Source organism: Atractosteus spatula, chromosome 5 (assembly GCF_055471065.1).
Source record: "Atractosteus spatula isolate fAtrSpa1 chromosome 5, fAtrSpa1.hap1, whole genome shotgun sequence".
NCBI classification, from domain to species: Eukaryota; Metazoa; Chordata; class Actinopteri; order Semionotiformes; family Lepisosteidae; genus Atractosteus; species Atractosteus spatula.
In genome coordinates, this window is record NC_142710.1 from 8,067,339 (window position 1) to 8,093,613 (window position 26,275).

A 26,275-nucleotide genomic window follows, 5' to 3' on the forward strand; every position below is an offset into this window, starting at 1 on the left:
CCCAACATTTTTATTTAAATGTTGCTCTCTTTTAAGACCACATTTTTTTTTCTTTGTGTAATTGCATTTATTTTTCCTTGATGGGGAGAAACAAATCGCAGTCAGTTTGTATTTAGAGCATTTTTATTTGGTGTCTGAATGAGAGACAACTTCAGTCTGATGTATATAAAAGAAGCCCTTTGTACACTCATTTAGATTGAAGATAGCACTTCAGGTAAAATGTTTTTTTTTCCATGCCAGCTAATATTTTAGTGCACACACTGCTGACATCTTGAATTGATCTTCAGTTAGTAGTACGTCTCTTTTTCAACCCAGCCTGTTGAGAAAGAAATTGGATAAGGAGAGGGCAACTCGACTCCTTAATACAAACTAGGATGGATCTGTTAGAGAACTTAAGCATTTCTAGATGCAAAATATTTTATTTTAAAAGACAACCGTAATTTAGTTATTTTTAAAATGATAATTTCTGTGATGACTTCAGTGCAGATTTGGCTCAGCTTATCACGTTATTTAAAAACTGTATCTTAGAATCTTAACTGTATATTCTATTTCTCCAGTAACTTGGGGGGCTGCTGTGTCAGCACCTAATGACCCAATTAAACCAATTGTCTCAACTGGAGCATTTCTATAAAAAAGAAATCAAGCATCTTCTAGAAATCTTCTAGAATCAACATGGCGAATCAGAATGAAAACATACCCCCGGGATTCCTTCGGAGTATGAGCTTCCTGATCTCGTCGTAAATGAAGATGAGGAGACTGTAGGGGAAGGCACAGAACCACCAGGTGATTCTGAAATGGAGAAAGATTTAATCCCGTCAAATATTAGTCTATGCACCTGAGCAATTGTCTTCACCTGAAGGTAATCACAGGCACGTCTGAGTCTGCATTGTAGCAGCGCTCCTCCCGATGAAGTTGATAACGGGGAGAGTGCCCCATTCCTAATGAAAATGGAGAATATTGGCATACCCACTTTACTAAACAGGAGGAAAATTTTTACCAGCGAACAGCCCCAAGAATACTTGAGAACATGCAAACTGGGGTGTCAAGATCCAAGAGCTCCGCAGACATACCTCCCAAGTTATTTTCCTTTTCATACCTTACCAGTTTGGAATCGCTAGTCATTTTAGTGGCTTGGTTTCAAAGTTCCCTCTGTACCACAAAGGGAGAATGAAGGCCAATGATAACTCATATCTCACATGGCCACTTGTCGATGGCATTGGTCAGTTGAAATCCTGCAACATCTCGGCTCCATACTGCTTTACAGGAGAGTTGGCAGCAATAGGACAAGTAGCATGTCTCGCGCTGACTTCACAGTAGGCTCTGAAAGAAGAACCAAAAGCCCACCCAGCCCTGGGAGTGCTTGACTAATTGTAGACAACCACCTGGGCAATCACAGGCCTGTCACGTTAAAGCAACAGTGGTTGGATCACAGTGTTCATCACCAGTGTCTTTTTATGTACCAAAGTGCAGCGCATCTTGAATGGGTTTCACTGTCAGTCCCTGGTTGGCAAGATTGCTGAGTGGCTTTTTCTTAATGAAATCATCCACTTGCAGCCACCTTAAAGTACGCATTGATATGGGACAGCAGAATGGTAATATAGAAAGTGCCATCAGATAACCAAAGTTTCACAACCAAATAAACGACACTTTCATGTAATAGTGTTAAACGTCATTACAGTGAATGTTTCGGTTTTACTCAGTTTGATTCAGTTGGGTATTTCAGATGCCTAGCAGTTACAAAGTAATGTTTTGGTACTTGTTGTCCAATTTCTGTTAGACGCAAGACATCTCTGTGCAACGGAAAGCTGGTATAATATAGTGAATTTCCAATCTGTTCAGGAAGTGAGAGTATGGCTTTTCAATTATTGTGTTCATTTTATCAATAATATTTTATTATTAAATTCCTTACACTTATGTAGCACTTTTCTGGACTCTCCACTCAGAGCTCTTTACGGATCATGGGGATCCCCTCCACCCCCACCAGTGTCCCCCCCCCCCCCCCCCCCCAGAAGAGCAGAGTGATGAAGCCAGTTCAGAGAGGGGGGTTATTAGGAGGCCATGATGGGTAAAGACCAGGGGGAAATTTGGCCAGGACACCGGGGTGACACCCCTACTCTTTTGGAGAGACACCCTGGGATTTTTAATGACCACAGAGAGCGAGGACCTCGGTTTTACGTCTCATCTGAAGGACGGCGCCTGTTTATAGTAGAGTGTCCCCGTCACTATACTGGGGCATCAGGACCCCCACAGACTGGAGGGTGAGCGCCCCCTTCTGGTGCTACTAACACCTCTTCCAGCAGCAGCCTCAGCTTTCCCAGGAGTCTCCTATCCAGGTACTGGCCAGGCTCACACTGCTGAGCTCCAGTGGGCTCAGTCAATGAACACTCACAGCAGTGTATGTTGGGGAGGAGGGAGATGGCGAAATCATACTTGAGCGGGTACATGCGCAGAGCGATATCCATCCCAGGGCAGTAGGAGAGAAAAGCTGCCAGCGCCGTCTCTTCGAACAGCCCGAAGATCAGGATCCGATTCCTGAAACCCAGAGAGTGGCAAAAATTGGCTCTCTTTTACGTAAATGTGAAACCACTCTCTTGTGTTCTTTTTTCCTACAAGTGGACGTAAGAAATAAATCGCACGGTGCCCATGGGGCCAGATGTTTCCTGCAAACAGCAGCAGATAACCAACTGGCCCTGAAAGCTCTGTAGAGCTAACCCAAACCCTGATGCTGAGATTGCTCAAGATGTAGGCTTCGGCCACACTAGCAAATTGTTGTTTGTGGTTTGTACCAAGCTTTCAGCCTTATGATAACTTCTGAAACAAAAATACCCTTAACGCTATCCAGTCATCTGTCCATCAGATCATCCATTCATCCATCCATCCACATCTCCTGGGCCAATTTTGTACTCTGGACGTTTCGAGTGGTTTCTGAAAAGGCAGCCGTAGAGTACAGGAGTTTTCACCCGCATTGCTTACTTCATGCCCTGTTGAAAGACGGAGTTCCTGCGGGTCTTGCAGATGATGAGGTCAGCCCACTGCACCACCACGATGCTAGAGAAGAAGGCCGTGTGGCAGGTGAACTCCACGATCTTGCGCTGCTCATAGGTCTGTGGTGAAAGGGGAGTTATACACGATTATACAACCGGGCATTTTATTGGAAAAATCTCACCTTCCTTAAGGGTACAATAGTAGTGATCTGAACCCCATGATCTTCATGATCGTGAATCCAAAGCCACTACTCTTTCCTCCTGCTTGAAAGGAATCTTTCAGCAAAGCTGTCCTATCTCGGTGTCCTTTGGATCAAGAAACTTGCTGGTTTTTATTGGGAAAAATCTCACCTTAAGGTACGCTGGGCAAACGTTCAAGGTCAGAACTGAAAAATCAGTCACATGGCTTTGGGGCCGAGTTTAGAAAGATTAACCTATCGGCAACAAAGCAAAATTTCCTCAGATGCATGATCATGAAGATGATGCCACTGCTCTTTCCTCCTTCTTGAAAGGAATCTTTCAGCAAAGCTGTCCTATCTCGGTCTTCTTTGGATCGAGAAACTTGCTGGTTCTCAGTTTTCTGCTCAGACGCTATGACTGAGAGTGCGGTAGCTTTGATGTAAGACTGGGCTCAAAAAAATGAAAGAAGCCTGGTTCTGGAGCAGCAGTGACTCCTGGGTTATATTGTCGGCACTGGCTGTCGTCGCCACTGCTGTAGAACTGTAATAGAATGTGAACCAAAAATTAATCCTAAACCCTATTTGTGGTTACACTTCACTTCACTCTTGTCGTGGAATTTTATCAAAGAGCCAGGAGAGGTATTCTCATTCACTCAATAAGGTCTTTATTCATATTGCAATATGGGAAAAAGCCATCACCCATCTGTGCAGAGAAGTGAAGGCTGATTCAAAAGCAAGCAGGGAGAGCCCTGGTTTTATATCTTTTTTTAACCTGATGCAACACTTCAGGGACAGGCAAAGCAGTAATTTTCTATTCCTTATAGGTTTTTGCTTTAAACAAAGAAGAGCACTTATTCAAATAGTTTCTCATACTCCCTTCTTCAAGCAGCAGTGATAAACATTAAAACATCCCGTGCCCTTGACGAGCTGGGTGCTATCACACTTTGTTCTAAGTATTCAGCTGCTTCTGCAGCACAGCTCTCTCCATAAACATTTTTAGGATAAAACACTTTTTCTCAGTAACTTTCCATTCCACTCTCTATTTCTATATAAACCCACTGGACTGTATACACAAAGGGTTGCAATACTGGTCATGAAGGTTGAGTGTGGCTGCAGGTTTTCTAGATCTCCTTAAAGCACCGCCATCTGAAGAGCTGGATGGATTAGAGGAGGGTGTTTTTTCAGTGAAGCCGTTGCTTGACTCTCACGGCTCCCGGTCCCTGCCCACTCGCTTGCCCCCCCCCGGCTCCTGACTCACCCACTCCTGCCCGTAGCTATCCTCCACATCGTTCCTGCTGCGGTCGTCCCATTCCAGCCGGATCCCCAGGAGCCTCGAGGGCAAGAAGCCGTTCTCCGCCAGGATCACGAAGTAGGTGAAGAAGCCGCCCAGAGCCTGAATCATTCCTGAGCAGAGGGGTCGGAAGATATCTTTCACTATTTACAGTTATCAGAGTGGAGGCGAATCTCTTTGGTTAGCATGGGACAGACCTAGAAAGCACTGCAACGTCGCAGCAGGAGCAGTCGCACACTAATCCCTTCCAATCTTTTACGTTGTGGGTCTAGCGGATGCGTCAATTTCTAAACAAACCAAGCACTTGGTTAGCCCAGTGCACCAGTAGGACCCAGGAGAATCGGCGCAGGAAAAGATGCTGCCGTCTGGCTCAACGGTCTGAAGATGAGTGAGCAGGAGCGTGAGTAGAGTAAGCAAGGTCTATCCTCACCGATTTGCCCGTAGGCCATGCTGATGAGCCGTTCGTTGACCAGTTTGTCCGTCTTGGGGTTGCGGGGCTGTCTCTTCATGATGTCGCTCTCTGCTGCCTCGTACGCCAGAGAAATGGCCGGGACCTGTGAAGCGTGTGATTTGTCAATGACAAGAAATCAGAACATGCACCAGGGGGCAGGAAGTGAAAGCTCACAGTGCTTTGGGAGCTCAGTCTCATATCTCATGTTTTGATATAGGCTCCTGTACAAATCTTAGTAATGGGAAAAATCACTATGGTAAAAAATGGGGACAAATTCTCATGCAGGCGTAGGGGTAATTGTAATTTCACTACACGTGCTTGTAAGTGCAGATCTATTGATAGGCGACAAGCATAGTATTTGCTTTAAAAACACTCACAGTTCTAAAATCTGAAATATTCTGATCGCTACACAAGTAGCGTCCAATCTGGACTTACAAGTCCATTAGCTCGTTTCAGTAAAGCATTTATAAAGTGTAATTTTTTTTCTGGACAAAAAACATCTTAAGTAGACTTCGAATTAACATCCTCCCACGTTGGAGTGAATAGGTGAGTTGGTGCAACCGGAAGTGGAACTTGAGTATTAATATACCCATGATGCCTCAGTGCACTGGCCGGCAAGTATAATCTCTCCCTTAATCAAAAGGTTAGAACTTGAAAAGTTAAGATTAACCTTAATTAGAATTTTGGTTGGACTAAAAAAGAAGAGTGTTATGGTACATCTGCCCTGAACTGTTTCGGAAAAGGAATCCCAGGTTAACAGGTGTAGGGGAGAATATGTACAGTTGTGTAATGTTGCCTCATACCCACCATGTCTGTGCCCAGGTCAATGCACAGGATAGTGACGGTGCCCAGGGGCAAGGGGATGTTGGCGATGATGAAGAGCAGGAAGGGAGTGATCTCGGGGATGTTGCTGGTCAGAGTGTAGGCAATGGACTTCTTCAGGTTGTCAAAAATCAGGCGACCTGTGTTGAGCCACAGTAATGTCAGTACCTCCTTTCTCGTTACTGGAGTTGGACCAGCAGGTGTGAACGGCGCTTTTATGAGGGACTACAAATTGTCGACGAAATGTCTTTTGAATCTGGCTGCATAATACTTCAAAATTCAAAAGGTCAATCAATCTTGGAAAATGTCGCCCTCTTGTGAAAAGAAAATGAATCGCATGGTACAGTAAGCAAGCGAACTGAGGAAAAATTGCTTTATGTAAAAATTTATGTTAAAATCATTCCTCTCTCTCTTTGCAAAACCCAGAAAAAGTGCACAGGGTAAAAATGGGAAAATGGGAATGCCGAGAGGGTTAAGTAATGATTTTACAATTTTGCTGAAGCAGGAGTGTCTTTGCCTTCGGAGATCTGAATTCAAGGGTGCGTTGTGGACATCTGGGAGCCGGACTCCGAGATGTCTTCGCATACCTTCCTCCACTCCGGTGACGATGGAGGCGAAGTTGTCATCGAGGAGGATCATGTCGGCGGCCTGCTTGGAGACGTCCGACCCGGCGATGCCCATGGCCACCCCGATGTCGGCCTTCTTCAGGGCTGGGGAGTCGTTGACGCCGTCTCCTGTGACGGCCACAATCGCCCCCTGCCGACACGGATAAGGAACATCTTCTGATTGGCAGCAGAACCAGCATTTCAGACATGAAACCTATACAGACAGCTCATCCATGGAGCAGTTTCCTGTATGGACACGGTTCAGCAAACGTTGATAACAAACTACACATTTGCACTTTATGTACCCTGTACCTTCTCAGGCATGTCTATGTCTACACTGTCTATAGCATTGTCTTGTCAGTGCCTTGTCTGTATTTGCACCGTAGACCTGGAGAACGATATCTCGCTCCTCTGTATACTTGTATATGGCTGGAATGACAAATGAACTTGAACTTCATTTAGTGCATAGCTGCTGACCCCGACTGCTGCAAGCATTAGTATTTAAGTGGTTCTTAACCGGAAGCTATCGATAGCAAAAAAGCCTGTCAAGCCCCCACCTGTCTCTGGCAGCCTTCTACGATGATGAGCTTCTGCTGAGGAGAAGTGCGAGCGAAGACGATCTCCGTGTGGTTCTTCAAGATGTCATCCAGGTACTCAGCGCTCATGTCCTTCAGATCGGAGCCATGGACGACACACGCCTTGGCATCCCTGCAAAGTTAACAAAGCTTCTAGCTGAAAGGCGTGCAGATTTGGCCCCAGACAGCTCTCCCCTCCTCTTTGCTATGTAAAAACCCGCAGCCAGATCCTGCTGTCAGCTGAAAACCAGCAGATATTTACAGACGAGAGGAAACGAGGCCTGGTCCAATGCCCTGGTCTCACCTCGGGTCGACTTGCGACAGAGGAATGTTCAGCCTGTCGGCGATGTCTTCCACCGTCTCATTCCCTTCTGAAATGATGCCCACCCCCTTGGCGATGGCCTTCGCAGTGATGGGGTGGTCCCCGGTTACCATGATTACCTGTCAACGAGAGTCACGGCGACAACACATGCTCAGATCGGCACTGCCTGGCATTTTCATCTACAAAGGGTTGGGGCTGCCTGCAAGGAAGTCAACTCGCAGACCGCTCAAGCTCTCGATTGGCCAGGTTTTATCAATACCCGCCTTGAGTGAGCCCTCGGATTAATAAAACGTGAGATTAAGGCGATGGAGCCATTGTCCATTCCCCATCGATGTTTCTATTTTATAGTCGTTTTTTATCATGATCTACAGAGAGGAAAGCTAAGCCTCCAAATTGGGTAGATGCTGATGAATTAGGTCATTAAACATAGAAGTGGAATAAAACCTCTGAGGGTATTGAAGCTCTTCGGACCTGGAATTGCACGTCACAGGTTTAGAAGAACAAATCGCAGATGCTCTTCCAATTATTAACCTAACCCCAACAGGTCAGCAAGCTGGGTCCAGCTGCTGGGCATAAATTTGGACTGGAAGAGTCAGCGGTTTTTCAAGCAGGGCTCGGCGAGTCGGGTTCGCGCGGCAGCAGCGGAGGCGGTGGTTGTCGCTCGGACCTTGATCCCCGCGCTGCGGCACTTGCCCACCGCGTCCGGCACGGCTGCTCTCGGGGGGTCGATCATGGACATCAGCCCCACGAAGCACAGGTCCTCCGTGGGGAAGTTCACGTCTTCCGTGTCGAACCTGAACCCGCGCGGGAACTTGTCCGGGCTGAGGTGATAGTGACAGAACCCTGTACGGCACGGAAAAAGAGGAAGGAGGCAGCATTGATCATGCAGTGGGAGATAAATTGCTATTGCACTGTTTTAAAGACATCACTTCCCATAATTCAAACTACTTTTGTAATTCAAGGAAGGCGATGGGTTGATATAAATGACCTGTATATCTAATGTAAATGTAGAGCTTTGTTAGCATTAAGTTTCTTGCCGGTGGTATTATTTTGCTTTGATCTGAATCTTTCACATTAATATATAAAAGAGCATTAGATACACAACTGTCATGGAGTCAGAGGAGGAATTGTCACAAGAGACACCTGTATTGCACATTGCTACCCAGGCAAGAACTAACAATGTGTGTCTCTACTTCTTTTCTGCTGGTTCAAAACACGTGAAGCATTTGCTCTGTCATGTGTTCCAATGATACTTTTCTGAAAACGTTCTGGCATATGAAAGTACTTTTCAGAAATAACATGCTTGCCAATTAACCCTTTGTGTCCTCACCCAGTACCCTCTCTCCCAGTCCTCCCAGTTCCAGGTAGGCATTTTGGAAGGCATCCTTCATGTCCTCATCGAGTGGGACCTCCTGACCGTGAATCAGGATGGTGGAGCAGCGGTCCAAGATCCTTTCGGGGGCTCCTTTCATCACCAGGATGTGTCCTTTGGGGTTATCCTGGAATTCGTGAATGGAGAGCTGCAAGAGGGACGGAGAGGAAGTTTAACAACAGGTTTGCAGCAGGTGGTCAAGACGCACCAGGAGTCCTCGCTAACTTCCCGTCCTGCGAATGCTAAATCCCACCCTTGTCAAAGCATTCCTGTTCTGCTTCATGGTTGACTGTTTTCGATTAATTAATAAGCATTCCCAAAGTCTGAAGCTGGGGCCGCGTGGGGATACAGGGGTTCACATTCCTGCCTTGCAGTGCTGGTGCTCTGGGCTCAGTTCCAGACCTGGAGAGCTGCCTGCATGAAGGTTGGATGTTCTGACCTCGTGTTCACATGGGTTTCCTCCGGTTGCTCCAGTTTCCCCCAACGGTCCAAATTGCTCTTAGCCAACTGGCTTCTGGGAAAAATCGACACCTCTTGTTTGCTGGGATAGGCGCTGGGATACCCCGCAACCCTCAACTGTTAAGGTGTGGTTAGAAAATGGAGGGATTGATGGATGGACAAAGCTGAGATTAAAGCTGGTTCGCACCTTCCGAGAACGTAGTTTGCCAGGTTTGTGGGTAGGTCATCCGAATAACTCAAGCGAGTAAATCTGAGCTGGGATTGGGAAGACAAGGCAATGGGATTGCAGCCCTTGAGCATTATTTGCTGTAGGACTCTTATTTTCTCAGAAGATATGGCCGAGGTCAGGAGTGAGACTGCTACAAGATGTCATAAAGGGTTTGGTGAAAAGAGGGGCTCGGGTGTGTGGGGTACGGTCTTTACAAAGGCAGTGATGGGGGCTCCTTACTGCATGTGATTACTGCCCGTGACCCCGCCGCCTCTTTCCTGCCTGATGACCGTGTGCTGACCTGGTACTTGTTGGTCGAGTTGAAGGGGATCTCGGCCACTTTGGGGTTGTCGTCCCTCATCTTCCGCACTGAGCCACAGGACAGCTCGATGCACTTCAGCAGGGCGGACTCTGAGGCGTCCCCGGCAGTGTCCCTCTGCAAGAAAAGGCCGCGACTTCAAGGGCCGATGTCTGGGACCTGAAAAGATCTCAACCCTCCGGGGTAAGATCTCAAAAGCCTACCGTTGACCTTCACAGAGAGACCTTTTAAGGAGCCTCTAGCAAACGGCTTTCAATTTTGAAGAAGTAGGTTGATTATAACGAATAGTTAGTGTGCGGGCACTTTATTTTTTGCTTCTGAACTGCAGTTGTGGCCGCAACTATGAATGTATTCCCGTGTGAAAGAGAGCAGATCATTTAATATTTACAAGGAATCAATGTTGATCATAAAGTAAGAGGTTATCCTGGCCCCCCACTCCTCCGCTAGACGATTTCCCACCCGAAAAATTGGCGACACTTACGTGTTCCCGCAGGCAAACGCACCTTAAGTATCAGCACGTTCTCTTGACCTGGTTTGAAGGTGGCTCGGTTGCAAAGACCAGAGATGTGAGCCAGAGCCGTCCAGGTCGGCGAGCTCTTGTCAAAGGTTGAGCCTACAGGGGAAAGACAGACGCAGGGTTCTGGGTCCGAACATATCAAACTGGGTTTGCATCTTCACAAGTCTACTGGTCTCACACTGCCCCCTCACTGCCCCTCACTGCCCCCCATTGCCACCAACAGCACCACACTGCTCAATACTACCCAAGACCTGGGTCAGGACATATCAAACTAGGTTTGCGTCACCTCAAATCTACTGGTCTCACACTGCCCCCTCACTCCTCCGTACTGCCCTAAACTGCCCCACACAGCCCCACACTGCCCCACAATACCCCACACTGCCCAAAACATAGGTTAGAACATATCAAACTAGGTTTGCATCTCCGCAAAACACCAATCAAATAAAGTGGAAATGGACCACACTGACACCAGTGTACCCAGATGTAATGTCCTAAATGTTGTGCATTAAGTGATGCTGGGTTAACAAAAGGACACAGCCAGTGTAAAATAACTGAGCAATTACCCCTTATGAGTATAGGTAGGTTTATAACAAGAGGAGCACACAGAACACATCAGTTTCTACCAACTACCAGGACCTTCTAGAGATATATAGTTTATATAGTATATTTTATACTATGTGCAGGGAAACGCTATTGGAAGACTTCACTATTAATAATAAGAATCCTAACATTTATATAGCGCTTTTCTGGCCACTCCACTCAAAGTGCTTTACAGGTAATGCAGAATCCCACTTCCACCACCAGTGTGTCCCCCCCACCTGGATGAAGCTCCAGTCTGCTCACACACACCAGCTCTCTGTGGAGAGGAGAGCAGAGTGATGAAGCCAGTTCAGAGATGGGGATTATTAGGAGGCCATGATGGGTAAAGGCCAGGGGGAAATTTGGTAAGGAAATCAAGGTAACAACCCTACTCTTTTTGAAAGATGCACTGGGGGTTTATAATAACCATGAACAGTCAGGTGTCTTTGGACATTTATGTCCCACCTGGAGGTGTCCCTGTCACTATACTGGGGCATTAGGACCCACGCAGACTGCAGGGTGAGCGCCCCCTACTGGCCCCACTAACACCTCTCCCAGCAGCAGCCTCAGCTCTCCCAGGAGTCTCCCATCCAGGTACTGGCCAGGCTCATACTGCTGAGCTCCAGTGGCCTGTCAGCTGTAACTGCAGAGTGATAAAGCTGCTGGCTCTTAAATGCTGTTTTTCTGCTCATTGTCATGTGGCATCCCTTCACAGCTCCCAGGCGAGCTACCTGATTGGTCCTCTGTGGTGTCCGCCTCATAGATTTGATTGTCGAACCACATGTGGGCGACGGTCATCCTGTTCTGCGTGAGGGTGCCCGTCTTGTCAGAGCAGATGGTGGAGGTGGAGCCCAGCGTCTCCACAGCCTCCAGGTTCTTCACCAGACAGTTCTTGCGAGCCATGCGCTTGGCCGTTAGCGTCAGACACACCTGTCCGTCGGGGATGAAAAGACTCAAATTTCAGGAGCCACATGTGAACTCCCCATGGAGCCCTTATATCTGGCCAGTTTAAGCTGCAGGACCCCATGACAAACCTTAACTGTCACGTATAGTCACTATGAAAGTCATAGCTTTCATAGGAACAAGTAAAGGTTTATTCCATGCTGAAAGGAAAAGAAAAGAGACACAACGTTTCGGCTGTGGAGCCTTCTTCAGGTGTCACCACACATGCTCCACAGTTGAAACACTGTGTGTCTTTTCTTTTCTGCACGGAATAAACCTTCACCTGTTCCTGTGAAGCCTACGCATGCTGTCACAGCTCCCCACTCAACTAGCTTCTGTAGGTCTTTCTTGCTTCTGATCGGACAATAAACTGAATGTATTTACAGGTCTTGGCCACAAGGGGGAGACAGTTTATTATCATTCAAGTTGATGGATGGATTGTAAACGTTAAGCCTGTGCTTGCTATACTTAGGTCAGCTGACTTTTCGGTGATCTAGTTGGACGTCTACTGCAGCTGATGTGAGCTAATAATTTTAACAATCACTTGGAATAATGTAGCAAGCTAAACGCTAAACAGTGCATCGCAAGGCAGGCAGAAGGTTTGTCCTTCTCACTTGTAGAATCGCACTTAAGCCGATATTTTCTCTTTCATGCAAGCCGGCAAGAAACAAAAAGATTTAGCTCCTTTCTAAAGGCAGCGGTGCGTGAAGGGAAACGGTTCTGCTCACGGTCACGGTTGCCAGAAGCCCCTCGGGCACGTTGGCCACGATGATCCCGATGAGGAAGATGACGGCCTCCAGCCACGAGTACCCCAGGATGAGGGACAGGGCGAAGAAGCTCACGCCCAGGAAGACGGCGACGCCCGTGATGATGTGGATGAAGTGCTCGATCTCCATGGAGATCGGGGTGCGCCCCACCTCCAGCCCGGAGGCGAGCGTGGCGATGCGGCCCATGACCGTGCGGTCCCCCGTCGCGATCACGATTCCCCGGGCTGTGCCTGGCGGGTCGGGGAGGGACGCGGTCAAATGGCAGAAACCCCACCCAGCCCTGGCCGCTCCTCAGTGGTTCTAAGACGTGGGCATTCTTTAAGAGGCAACCCCTTTCTCCCTTTCTCCTAGAGCCCTTTGCATTTGCAACATGATTAACATTAAGATCAGATAAGATCACTTTAGTGGCCATGTACAATTTCTTACATTAGGAATTTGTCTTTTCACAGACCCCAGCTTGCTTTCCATGAGACACACCGACAGGGAGAGAAGCTGGAGGTCAGAGCGCAGGGTCAGCCATTTATACGGCGCCCCTGGAGCAGCTGGGGTGAAGGGCCTTGCTCAGGGGCCCAACGGAGTAGGATTCCTCCACCAGCCACGGGATTTGAACCGGCAACCTTACAGCCACAGGCTCAGATCCTTAGCCACAGTGCCACTGCTCTGCCCTGTGGAGGGGTATGCATGCCCAGTCGGCATTTTTAATTGAGCCTTTCAGTTTTCTTGTCTAAGCCCTGAGCTCCATATACGGTGGATTAAAACTTTTTAAAAGTCAAGTGCCGCTCCTCCCCCCTTCCCTGTGAGTACAATCCCGCTATGGCAAAGGAATGCTTGTTCTTGGCAAGCTCTGGGCTTCTGTGGGCAGATCAACCCTGACAGCGAAGTTATAAATACTGGAGTTGCGCGGCGCGCAGGAGGTGTGCGCTTGGCGCGGCCTCTTGTGATCAACGGGGGGGAAAAGGAGTTTTCCACTGGCGTTAAAAACAGCTGCAGACGACGAGCGTCGTGGGTGTGGTTTCTGTGTGGTGAAATGCAGTTGACCGGTAGATTGCAATGGCTGCTTTGTTTTCATCAAATGGGGTTTGTGACGACAGCTCAGGAGGGGTGACGACAGCCAAGTTCAATCAGACTCGGCCGTCAGTATCAACTATCACGTCTCATGTCCTCTCCTAAAACTACGTGATCCCCATCTCTCCCTTCGCATACGTCTTTTGCATCCCACCTCCACCCCATCTCCACCTCTGCAGCTGCCCCTCCTCCCTCTGCCTGGGGGTCCCGGCCTCCTCGTCCTCTGGCCAGCAGCTCAGCCTTCAGCCAAGCGGGTTAAGCCAAATTATCACTCCATAATCCTTTCATGACGATTGATTCTTGGGTTTTGTTATTCCTAGTGAATCGGTTTAGCAACCGCAAAAAACCTCTTCCACCCCCCTCACACTGCTCCCCTGTAGAGGAAGAAAGAAATCTCTGGATGCAATATGTGGTTGAAGTTTACCTTCCACGCAGTTGGTGGAGAAGAAGGCGATGTTCCTTGTTTCCAGGGGGTTGTCGTGAGTGTATTCAGGGGATCGGGTCTGAGGCTCGGATTCGCCGGTCAAGGAGGAATTATCCACCTGAAATGGACCAGACTACGTCATGGCTGCAGGTGACTCAGTCTGCTGTCTACCAGTACCTTCGCATCCATACGTGTGCTTGTCTGCCCTTTTCAAGAGAGCCATGCTTGACTTTGGATGACACAAATTGCGCCAGAATTGTAGCCACTGGTCCTATTTTAGGTATCCTTCCCCACTTAGACTTAGCTTTCCCCCACTGGCTATGAAGAAGACAAAGATAAAGGCCTAAAGTCAGAGATTTTAGAACCAACTATCATGATCATGCTAAAATGCAAATCCTTCCATCCATGAATCCATCATCTAATCCAATACAGGTTACAGGCTACAGTAGCTGGAGTCCAGCAAGGGCACAAGACAGGATACGCCTTTGATGGAATGCCATTGCGGGGGGCACATAGACACAGTCACGCACTCACTCACACCAGGGCCAAGTTTCCCTGGCGCCAATTCACCTACCGGTATGTCTGTGGACTGTGGGAGGAAAACAGACCCAATAACAAAATTTGACCTTGCAGCCATGTGAAGAGATGATCCGAAGGTCAGCTGGGATCCGGTCTCCACCCTTGATCTCGACTAGGTCCCCCAGAACCACTTCTTCTGCATTGATCTGAAGCTTCTCTCCATCCCGGATTACCAGGGCTTGCTGGGGTACCAGAACAGCATGGGTTAGCCGATTGGCGTTTTTTTTTTTGGCTCCTGTTGCTGAATGCAGCACAGTACATTCATCTTTCTGATGGCATCTTTGCTGAAAAGCAATTGAACCTACTGACTGATCCAGCCGTCTGAGACATTGGCTTGCTCAGAAATGTCAACTTCAGCTCCAGACCACGCAAGGGTTAAGAATTTTTCGGCCTAACTCTTGCGTTTGTTTTTGGAACAGATTGCTTGGCTGTTAGGGAGAGAGTCAATGTGTGAGACTGAAACAGATCCCTCACTGTTAAGCTATTCAGAGAAGATATTTTCCAGACCACATTGTTCTTTGTTATAAATATCATCAGTATAATGGAGAGGTACCTGGCTCGGCTGCAGAATTTGAAAAGTTTCCATTTAATCCCAAGGAAAAGTTTGTTTACTCTCCCACTTGTACTTGAAGCTCTATTTGAAGGATTTGCTAATGTGTTAGATAAGTAAATATGGAAGATGAAAGATCAGGAAAACGCTTCCCCTCGGAAAATAATCATGAACACAAATGCGTACAAGACAAGATTTAGCAATGATCTTCGAGAGCTGCTAAAATGAATGCATCAATTCCCATTGTCTTATAATACTCATACTGACCTTTGGAAAACTACACAGACCCATCAATTAAATCTGCTTTCCTATTGCATCTCTTGAGCAAAGCATCCATCACAAAGCACTGTCAACTACAATGCCAGAAACAATTCACCTACAACAGAAGAAGCTATAAAACAGTGCAAACACATAAAAAAGTACATACTGTCTCCAGAAAAAGAGCAGCTGCAAAACTAAATATATTTTACAGATCCCCATACATGGAAATTTTCATATGTAAGTATGAATGGCATTAACGTAACAATAGCTGTCCAGGGACAAAGCAGTGCCAGATACCTGAGGCACCATGTTCTTGAAGGAGTCCATGATCCGGGAGCTCTTGGCTTCCTGGTAGTAGGAGAAACAGCCCGTGATGATGACGACAGCCGCCAGCACCACCCCCAGGTACAGCTGAAACAGAGCGGACAATGGGAAAGTCAAACAATATTGACCTCCGGACACTAAATAACCACTGGTCACTACTGGTGACCGGATTTCAAACCAAGAAAACAGCATAACGAACAGGAGAAGAAATTGCCACTCCCTTTGACACACACACCTCCTCGAGCCCAGTCAGTTCGGTATCGGTCAGTGCTAGGAAAGAGCACTGCATCGCCTGAGCATGATCATTCCAAACTCTTGAGTCATGAAAGCTGGATCCTATATTTGCCGTTCACCTGATCGGGTTTGTAGTTCATTTTAATTGAAATTGCCTCCACCACTTAAACCTTGGATTTAGGACCCTGAAACTCCCTCGGACGTCTTAAGATTTTTCCACAAGGTGGATGCGAGGGTGTGCTCTGCAACTTCAAACAGTGTAAGTTCACAAAAACGAACCACTTTCAGCGATCTTAATGGGGGAAACTGGGACAGGAAAGAAGCAGCATCTCCCTTCCTGAGTTTGGTCAAGTTTCACCTTTGACCTCCCCCACGCCTCATCGGTCACACTGATCATCAAAATGGAACCGAGGAGGAGAGGCGTGTGAACTCCTTTCTTTGAGGAAGTGAGTCTCGGAGCGGGACGGAACCACAGCTGAAGTCGTTCTCCGCCAGCCGTGACCATTTTCAAAAGGGAAAGAGCAGCACCGCACACGCCGCAGAAGAAACATTTCGACTTCCGAGCGCCGCCGTGTGGAAGAGGCTCCCGAGAGGCCCCCGAGGCTGTTGCCGGGTGGTAACCAAACCAAACAAGCCGCCGGGGCACCGTTTGTGAACTGGATCCTAAATATTCCAGCGGCTCCGTGATATTCCGGCTCGGCTCCCCCGAGTGGGGATGCCAGTGAGTATCGCTTTAAGGGACCGGCAGCGGGTGGGCTCGGCCTTATCAGGGAGGGGGGGGTGGAGCCCGTGTCTATTAATAGGACCCTCGGAGAGGACGACTGGTCGGGCTCACGTTGTCATTGGCCGGCTCGTCCTCCATGGCCGCCTGAATGCTGTAGGCCAGGAAGCAGAGGATGGCCCCGATCCACAGCAGGATGGAGAAGCCCCCGAAAAGCTGCCGGCAGAACTTCACCCATTCCGGGGTGGTGGGTGGTGGGGTGAGAGCGTTGGGGCCGTCCCGGGCCAGGATCTCCACGGCCTGGGCGGTGGTAAACCCCTTCAGAGAAGAACAGTAGAAACAGGCCGTTAGACAGGGCACAGTATATCCTCGTGTGAAGATCATGGCTGTTCGCGCGGGAGGGGCCGTGCTTTAACGTGAGCTGTGTCACCGGCAGGGTAAATCCAGAGTACGAGCATGGAATATCTGAGGGTGTGCCTTGGCCCGCAAATTTACCGCGTATTGTGCAGTATTGTGGTGGAATTGGGCAGGGGATGGTTGACAAGAGAAATTTCAATTCAGGTCCTCTCAGGCAAAGAGGTGTCAAAGCTGTCTAAGACAGCATATGAAAAGCTCAGTGCGTATATAATTGTAAAATACTAGGGGAACACACAGGAATTTTTGCCTGTGATGTAAGGCTGAATAATGGTGGTTTCTATGTAAAATGGTTTTGTTTTGTTCTCTAAAATTAAAAATTAAAAAAAAAGAAAAGCTCAGCGCATCTGAGGCAGCTGTTTTAATCGATGTCGTCTGGTGCTCAGATCATTTCAGCTCAGTGTTGTAGGTCACAAAACGGTACCCTTGACCATTCACAATGGACACAGGGAACTTCCCCAAGTGCAGCTGTATAGAAATATATCTCACGCTTCTCAGTATTGTCCTATTTTTACATACAGATATCACTGAATTTTCTATGACAACTTACAACAAACACTGGGATCTTGAGAAACTCCCTTATCATTGAGGAGAGAAGTTCTTACAGGCTGGTGCTCGACTGCTACTCTTTCCCCACTGTATGCAATATAGATCATTTACAGGTACATCACAGACAGTTAGGAGCATTGTAAATCTGTCTCATGAATATAGTAACTCACACCAAGCACATTTCCCTTTGTGATAATCTGAAAGTCCTCTGGGCTTCTTTATTTATCAAACATCCAAGATATCTACTCAGTTAGATGTCTTAAGAAGGCCAGGTCTATTCTCAAGGCTCCCAGTCATCCTTCTACCATCTGGCAAGCTGTATCGAGTCATTTGGTCAAAGACCAACCGATTATGGAATAGCTTCTACTTCCAGGCAATAAGATTGGCTAAACAGCCAAGCTGCAGTCACTATCAGCAAACCACCCTACGTGGATATGTACCTGTAGTATTTTCATTGTATTTGGCATGTTGTACCTGTATATTGCACTTTGTGGACATAATACATTGTATACACCTTGGACACAGAGCAGTTCTATTCATATTGAGTTTTATTTTATTCAACCCTTATTGTGTTATTTATTGTGTAATTTTATATTGTAACTTTTAACTCATGTAATGTTTTGTTCTATTTCCTCCGGTGAGCTTGTGGGAAAAAAAATTCATTGCCAGCAATTACTGCTGTACGCTGTATTGATGTGTGCTTGGTAAATAAACTTTGAACTTTGAACTTTTTTACAAAAATGACTCAGTATGCTGGCCAATGATAGATCACATAGGCTTGGCGGCCTGTTTCCACTGCAGGGCTGTCTTGAAGCTTCACACAAAGGAGATCTGGGTGTTTGTGTAGAAGTAACCGTGTTCTTGCCAAAACAGTGTGTGCAAGCAGTAAAGAAGTAAGCAAACTGCCTGGGTTACAGGGCCAATGAACCCAAGAGGTGCAGAAACAACAGGGTGATGCGGTGGCTCTGTGGCTCAGGATCCGCGCCTGTGGCTGGAAGGTTGCTGGTTCATATCTGCGGCCGGCAGAGGAATCCTACTCCGTTGGGCCCCTGAGCAAGGCCCTTCACCCCAGCTGCTCCAGGGGTGCTGTATAAATGGCTGACCCTGCGCTCTGACCCCCGCTTCTCTCCCTGTCTGTGTGTCTCATGGAGAGCAAGCTGGGGTCTCTGAAAAGGCAAATTCCTCCTGCAAGAAATTGTATAGGGCCAATAAAGTGATCTTCTCTTATCTTACCCGAGACAGATCCACTCCATATCTTCGGCCCAGCTCATCCAGGGTTATTCTGTGGTCGTCCTGTAAGAAAAAGGAGAAGTGCTTATCTCCTTCGATCGGATCTATGGATGTGGAGCAAGGCGTACGAGGAGGCACGAGGGGATTGTCAGAGAAGCAGAGGTTTCGGAACACCAAGCGGACGCCCTCACCAGCGACACCTCTTTCTTCAGTTCATCCAGGTCCTTCTCCTTCTGCTTCTTCTTCTTGTCCCGCCCGTTCTGGTTCAGGGTGTGATCGCGGCCCCTCTGATTGCAGGAGAGGCCGTCAGTCCCCACGGGGTTTGTTGCGAAGGGAAGAAAAAGAGAAGAAAAGGCCAAGAGGAGAGTCAAGGGGGAGCAGGGTGAAAGGGGGCCGTCTACGGTGACTTGGCCACTGCACCTGCCCAAATACCAATCATCTGCTGTACTTTACTCAGCGTGCACCCTAATACAGAACCTACTGCCTTTGACATGCAGTTCCCGTGCTGCTACAGCTAACTGTGTCCGGTGAAGTTGACTCAATATAGAAAATAATGTCAATGAAACAGCATAGGGAGGCAGCGTTAACATACTGGAATAATACATACAAATTGACACACAATCACTAATAGTGACGATCACACCTGAAGAAGGCTCCACGGCCGAAACGTTGTGTTTTCTTTCTTCTTTTTTTCAGCAGGGAATAAACCTATTACTTGTTCCTTTGCAGCCTACGCATGCTGACGCAGTTACCCACCTGACCTACTATAATCTGATCATTATTGCGGTGGCTCTGTGGCTAAGGATCTGCAGCCAAGAGACCTGCCTTGTGAGGGCGGAGGGCTGGAGACCCATCCTGGTTTATTTCAATTGATCCGTCAGCAATGAAGATAATCAATAAAAAAATATATAAATAAATAAAATCGTACGTAATATTAATTATATAGTGATTATAACTGTGATAAGTATATGTCAGGAATATTATTACATTTATATATACGTAAGAAATTAATAAATATTTAAGTAATATAATTATATTATGGACCTAGTGTAAATTCAGGCTGAATGCTCTTTCTTTTGTGAAACTTTATATTGTGTGTTCTATTGATATCGCGGTCAACGCCCTTAGACCACACTTTGTCGATTCTTTCGCAGGATTCAGTCTTACGGGATAAAAAAAGAATAATAATTTTAAAAAGTATTAATGAATCAACTGGCCTAACTTTTGCACATGCCACCTTCGCTGTTGTTTTGTTTTTCAATCGGTGAAATCCAGCAAATAAATAGCACTTGTGCATTAAAACGGATGGAAATGCGTCGTGTTCGTACCCTGCGGCGGTTGTGTTAACGTCTTTTCACTTGGAGATTCTGTAAAACATGCAGTTGAAAACTTTTACACACGACTGTATACTTTTCAGTGGCTTTTTGTAAAACTGCTACATCTGTGACAGCGTGGGTTTTTTTCAACCACATTTAATTAGCTCAGTTGTCAGTTCTTGGAGCGCGTGAGCTTCCGTTCTCGCCATCGTTTTTGGGTTTTTTTTTTGGCATTTTTGTCAAAAAAAACAAAACATTCCTGCTCGGCTGTCGGTTGTGTTTCCTGACGAAGACGGAAAAACGAGACCGCGGGTGTTTTCCTTGCGCTCCGCGCGGCGCGAAAACGAAGCTAGAGAGAAAACAAGTCCTTGAGCCCTTGATAATAAAAAACACCCCCCGGCTGTTAGCAAGCTCCCAGGTTACCTTTGACCTCACAGTGTCACCAGCAAAACAAACACTCCTTCCTCAATAACAGCAGAGGAGTTACCGAGTGTGTGTTCAGAGATGCTGGGATTATTTATAGCCCCTTAACAGATATCTATCTCAACACACCACCTACTCTTCTTTCCTCACATTTAAAACTGATACTATAGACTTCATCTAAGTGGACCTCAAAAACACACGCTTTTATGAACGAGATGCTAAATATGATCTCAGCTCTCCCCATCCACCCCATCGCCCCCTCTGCTACAGACTGGGACTCTGGACTGCAGGAGTGTGGCCTGGCGGATAAGGCATCAGGCACGGTTTTGAAAGATAGGAGGCACTTCTGCACATACGCGCTCTTCCTGCAAGAGTGGACCCACCCACCGTTCTCCATAACCCATTATCTATTACAGGGAAGTTCATTTAAAGGCTGAAACCCGGAGGCGGTGTATTTTATCCACAAGAGCTTGTGGGAGGCTGTGGGAACTGCTCTGAAAGGCTGGGCTGTTCCTGGTATCACTGAGCTATCAGCAATCAAGCTCTCTCGAGCGTTTGTCATTATTTTTTTTACATTCTTGTGCCCCCCCCGTGGCGTCTCAGCAAACTCCCTGGCTGACTCGGCTGTGTGGCTCAGATTACAGCAGCTGCCAGAGACAGAGTGACGCGCTGCAGGGAAGCATTAACTCCTTCTGTCCAGTTTCGCACGAAGCAGCCCACACATCAGACACTCACGACATTTGTGTGTGTGTGTGTGGAGTTTAAAAGCGAATTGAAAATAACGCTTTGCTCTCAAAGGAGTCTCCCAAACAACCTGTTCTTATGATCTTGTCTTGGCTTCTGAAGATCTGAAAGCGAGTTATGAAAAGGTCTGAATGAAGGCCCATTCACAAGATTGAGAACATAATCAAGGGTTCAGTGACGTGCGTGTAGTTATATCTTAGCTCAATCACAATCCTAAAAGAGCCTCCCCTCCCCCCTTATCTGCTCAGCTCCTTTTGCGAATGTGAAACTTTCCGAGCCGTTCCCGATGCCTGTGTTCCCTCGTTGCGATAGATACAGTAACCGTTGTGCGCAACAGCTGCAGTCACTTAGGAGTTATCAGGCAGCTATAATCCCCAGTCGCTGGTAGCAGTTAATTCAGTTCTCGCCACCTGCTGACCTCTGCAATATGCCATCACGGGCCAATAGAGGACTCCGGGCAAAGTTTTCCGGACGGATTTAAAAAGGATCCGCCAGAGCAAGCAAGCAACAAGCCCGGGATACAGGGATTTCGGACACAGTGGGGCGCGCCAGCGGTCCCGGAATCTCTGCCCCGCCCACCTCGGAATTTGAGAAGGCGAAACAGATGACGGAGCGAGGGAACGCTGGTTCTGCGAGCTGCTCCGAGTCCCGGATAAATTGCTCTGGAATTCGATCTTGGGACCGAACACCACCGGTGTTGACATTGGCCAGTGAACCAGCCTGAATTTAAACACGAAAGAAGGCAGATTTGGGCTTTAGTGAGATTCTATTGGGCTGCAATACAAATGTAGGAGTAGTGTCACACAAACTCCACTAAGCTTAATGTGTGACTACTTGTCATTTGGGCAAGAGGGAGTGTCCTGGCCAAATTTCCCCCTGGTCTTTACCCATCATGGCCTCCTAATAACCCCCCTCTCTGAACTGGCTTCATCACTCTGCTCTCCTCCCCACTGAGAGCTGCTGTGTGTGAGCAGACTGGAGCGTCATCCAGGTGGGGGGGACACACTGGTGGGGGTGGAGGGGATCCCCATGACCTGTGAAGAGCTCTGAGTGGAGAGTCCAGAAGAGCACTAAGGAATCATTCTTTTTCTATGCTCACTGATAAGATGAGACTGAGCATAAGTCGTGCTCACAAGCTCTACTTGTGACTACTTGTCATTTACAGACAGGTGTGGGAATAATTACTGTGCCTGAGCGCAGGCGCTCACCAATGAGCTGAGACTGAACGTCACCATTCGTTGCTGTCTTTGCAAGATTATTTCCATTCTTTCTTGCCAGTTTCGGCCGGCACGACATACCGCAACCTGACTTCCTGAGAAGAAAGGGTGACATCTTCATTCAAGCTCTAGAACTTCCGTCTCTTCGTAAAAACGCCGGGAGAGCAGCCCCCACAGCAGGGAGCCCCAGCTATGTGGAGTCCAAGTGTGGGAGACCACCGTCTCCTCCTCGTGCGATGGGCATTACGTAAACTGTGATTGCACACTTGCTGGTGCCAGCTTCTCCGCGCGAGGAGCTGTTTTCCTTGACGTGACGTCACATGACGGTGACGTCATCACCCCACCCCCCGCCCCAAGCGTAGCAGGGACCTCAGCTGCCTGGGCTGGGGGAGGTCTCCTTGAGCTCACGCGGCTGGTTCCCTGTTGCGTTACACTGGAGACCCGGGTTCGCACCCCCAGGTGTTGCGTGAGGAAACGGGCGGCGGAGAGCACGAGCCTGCGCGGAACCGCGACGGTCACAATGAGAGTCAAGCGTCGGGTGATGAGGCTGGAAGATCCCCCACACGCAGAGGTCAAGAGACCAGACGCTCGAAGAGTAACCCCAGAGATCACTCCTACTCTTCAATCTCTGAGTTTGTTGCCTACGAAGTCGTGTGTTCGACACGAGATCTCGTTCGCGACTTTTAAGGCTCGGCGTAGTCTCAGTTCAGTTCCTTTGCCGTCTGCACAAGTGCGATGAGACGCTTATCTGCATGTGTGCTCCGACACGAAGACATGAAGGAGACAGCACACATTAACACAGAACAGCTGCAGCAACACCAACAAAGTTGGGTATCACAAGACTTGAATGCCAGTCAGCACAGGCAGTGCGCAAGTAAAAACATCAGAGAGGTCGAGTCGAGTGGTAGAGGTCGAATTCAATAATCTGACAGCGTGTGTGAAGAAACTGTCTCTAAAGCTGGAGGGAAGTGCCTTTAAAATGCCTTTAATCTGACTCCATCATCCATCTCTGAGCTCCTCCGTGTTATGACCCCTCTTGTAGACTCTGTCCAGCTGAGGCCGGTCCTGTGCTCACTGTACCCAGGACTAAATCTTGGACTTTTGGTGACCATGCCTTTTCTGTAGCTGCTTCCTCTAACTCTTCGAGAGAGAAACGCACTGATTCTCTTCAAATCTAAACACAAAAGTCGCCTTTCTGCCAGGGGCTACGACCAATTGCCTAGTTTGGTATTGTTTAACTTTTTTGTACTTTTCAGTGTACACTTTTTTATTTCTTTTTTGTTCTTCTTGATCACTGTGTACACTTCTGTTCGGAGGGGTGCTTTATACATAAACAGTAATATTGTAAGCGGATCAGGCAGCGATATGGACCAGACACGGACATGTTTTAATGAAGGATCATGGAGAAGAGCTTGGCCCCAGTGCAGGAGCTTTCCAGTTTCAACAGCACGACCGACAGATGCTTCTCATACTTTTCAGAGCTCATTTCGGCTGAACGTTAGAGGAAGAGGAGCCCCCTTTTCTTTAAATAGTTCAGGATCAGGGCACCAGGCATCTCCCTAAACCTTCAGTACTGTACAAATGTGGTCACATATACAGTCAGTCATCTGCTGATTTTAATTTTATCAGGCCTGTCAATTAAGAGCCTGTTCCCGTTCACAACAAGCACCTGAGGAACACAGGAGGGAGTTGCACTGCAGCAGTCTCAGTGAAGAGCCTTGCTCGGGGGTACAACAATAGCATCCCATCCAGGATTTGAACCCACAAGCCCCTCGCTGAAGAGGCACAGCTACCCCGGCTCGCTAATGGAAAACGTGATACAGCCGCCTCGTCGAATAACTCCCGGCAAGTCTGAATGTGCCCTAAGGTTGAAGGCGCTGAGCCATTTGAATAACTTCGAGGTGTCTGAAAGATGTGGCAGATTAGATTCTAAATAACACAGCAGATGTACAAAATACTACATTGGGCTTCTTCTTCGGGACTAAAATGTCAAGTTGAAGAACTATGGGGAAACTTTTAAAGCCTTTTCACCTTCGAGGGCAAAATTAGATCTCCCCTTTTCTGAACCTGAGGTGACATTCCGCAGCTGCCCTGAAGTGGCAAAAGCTACACAGCTCGAATTTTGCCTCTCCCCCTCCTCGACCGCCTGTAAAGCCCCGATTCACAAACCAACTGCTTCTCCCCCAGTGGGTGCATTTCACAGCCTCCTGAGCGTCGACGCTTCTCCTGTCAATTTCCCACGCCCCCGAAAGCAGTTATCCCTGGGCCCGCGAGAAACTACTGTACGTTCCCGAAAAGAATCTGGCCAGCTGCCCACTCACCTCTTTGCCCATCTCGTCCTGCCGTGTAGGAGCCCCGAGCCGACCTGCTGTGTTGCTTGTGGAGAAGAGCCGGGCAGAAAGGGGGGTCTCTGGTGAGCCGCGGTGAGGGTGACCAGTGGGCCGGGAGCTTCGTGGGAGTCTGCTAACCTTTGAGGAGAAGTGCTCAGTGCGCCCGGCAGTCCTTAGTCACGGCTAATCATATCTCTCGCACATGGAGGAATCCAGTTGCTTTTTTTGGCCTTGACACCCCTCCCTCCCGCGCGCAGACACGCCACCCCGTCGCTGTCTGTTTGCTGCTGGGAAACAGGACCCAGGCTCCTCTGCAGAGCCCTTGCATGTGACTCTCGCGTACCCCCCACATACACCCCCCACACTCCACACTGCTGCAGAAACAGCTGCAACGAAAGGCACAAGAGACACAGTCCCAGGGCCCAGCAGCACCTTGTGAAGAGAGGAGAGACAGACAGCCCCTGCTGGTGTCCGAGCGCCCGGGGGTCTCAGAGGGGGGTTGTGCGATGCTTGCAGGTTTTAGGGATACGGGGTGGAAACTGTGCTTCCCAGCATTCACAGTGAACTGGACGGAAAATTCTATTTTTCAGTTGGATACACGTTGGTTATGCTGGGGACGAACAGTCCCAGGAGACTGTTCCACACACACGCAGTCATGAAACAAACACACGAGGGGTTACGGTTGAAAAATGAAGTGGGATTCATTTAGGACAGAGACTTTACTCCAAGAGTGGTAGGTGCCTGGGACAGGCTTGCCAGCCAGGTGACTGAGACACAAACTCTGAGGTACCTCTAAGAACCGGTGGGAGGAAATTGGAGATTCACTCAGCTATGAAACCAGCTTGATTATTTTTAATTATTACTGAATTTTATTTATTATGATCAATTACTGAACTGCCTGTCCTTGAGCTCAATTAAATATTTGGTTTCTTGAAACAGATGATTAAATTCACCTCTGAAAGCTGTTGCATTGGAGCTCTCCAGGACCAGGTGAGGGGACATGATCATAGCTCGGCTGCTCAGCTCTCCTTTGCCAAAGTGACTGGAAATGCAGACACAGTGCTTTCCCTTATCTTTGCCCTTACGTAATCCCTACGATTTAAGGGTGGTGCACAAAGCATCTTATCACATTGACTTCCAAGTTTCGACTGGAGCGAAAGGGAGTCCATCTTTAACACCTACGACGTCCTATAATTCCAGCCCAGGACGCTTGTGCTAGGTTGTGCAATGGTGGATTGTTAGAGGTTGCTGGTTGTCCTCTCAGCCTCCGCGCAGAAACTGGGAGCAGGGCTCACAGCCCGCAAGACCGAGGACTGCAAGAGTGCCAGGCCTCCGCCTTGCCTTTCCCCTGCTTTCACACAGGAGGGACGCTCCTGGAGCCTTCCTGAAACCTGGAGTAGAAGTTAAACTGAGGGTCAGACTCACACAGCCAGCAGCAGAACGGCTCCCACTTTCTTCTTGAATGCAGACAGTGCACAGGAATTACATTACAAGCCCATCCA

General features: G+C 48.1%; 1 protein-coding gene across 2 annotated transcripts; it reads right to left on the reverse strand.

Moving 5' to 3' along the window:
* Positions 1–105: 105 nt before the first annotated feature.
* Positions 106–25,086, reverse strand: atp1a2a (ATPase Na+/K+ transporting subunit alpha 2a). Of its 2 annotated transcripts, XM_088916147.1 has the most exons (23): positions 24,765–25,086; positions 18,935–19,030; positions 18,747–18,806; positions 16,665–16,868; positions 15,569–15,682; positions 14,508–14,642; positions 13,882–13,999; positions 12,354–12,622; positions 11,415–11,613; positions 10,091–10,200; positions 9,570–9,704; positions 8,560–8,749; positions 7,897–8,072; positions 7,212–7,348; positions 6,890–7,040; positions 6,315–6,483; positions 5,713–5,867; positions 4,885–5,008; positions 4,422–4,567; positions 2,974–3,104; positions 2,431–2,532; positions 698–789; positions 106–316 (listed from the first exon to the last, which is right to left on the reverse strand). In XM_088916147.1, the coding sequence occupies exons 1-23, from the start codon at positions 24,774–24,776 to the stop codon at positions 288–290; spliced, it is 3,054 nt and encodes a 1,017-aa protein (XP_088772273.1). In that variant the 5' UTR covers positions 24,777–25,086; the 3' UTR covers positions 106–287. The 2 variants fall into 2 exon arrangements, with proteins under 2 accessions (XP_088772273.1, XP_088772274.1); XM_088916148.1 differs by lacking the exons at positions 15,569–15,682; positions 16,665–16,868; positions 18,747–18,806; positions 18,935–19,030; positions 24,765–25,086 and having other exon boundaries at positions 14,456–14,640.
* Between the last annotated feature and the right edge of the window lie 1,189 nt (positions 25,087–26,275).

What these genes read in the sequence shown, in the direction of transcription:
- atp1a2a (XM_088916147.1), bottom strand. An exon ending in TCTCTTCACATGGCTGCAAG is followed by an intron (nt 14,000 to 14,507) that starts GTCAAATTTTGT and finishes GGTCCATTTCAG; the next exon opens with GTGGATAATTCCTCCTTGAC. An exon ending in ACTGGGAGAGAGGGTACTGG is followed by an intron (nt 8,073 to 8,559) that starts GTGAGGACACAA and finishes CGTGCCGTACAG; the next exon opens with GGTTCTGTCACTATCACCTC.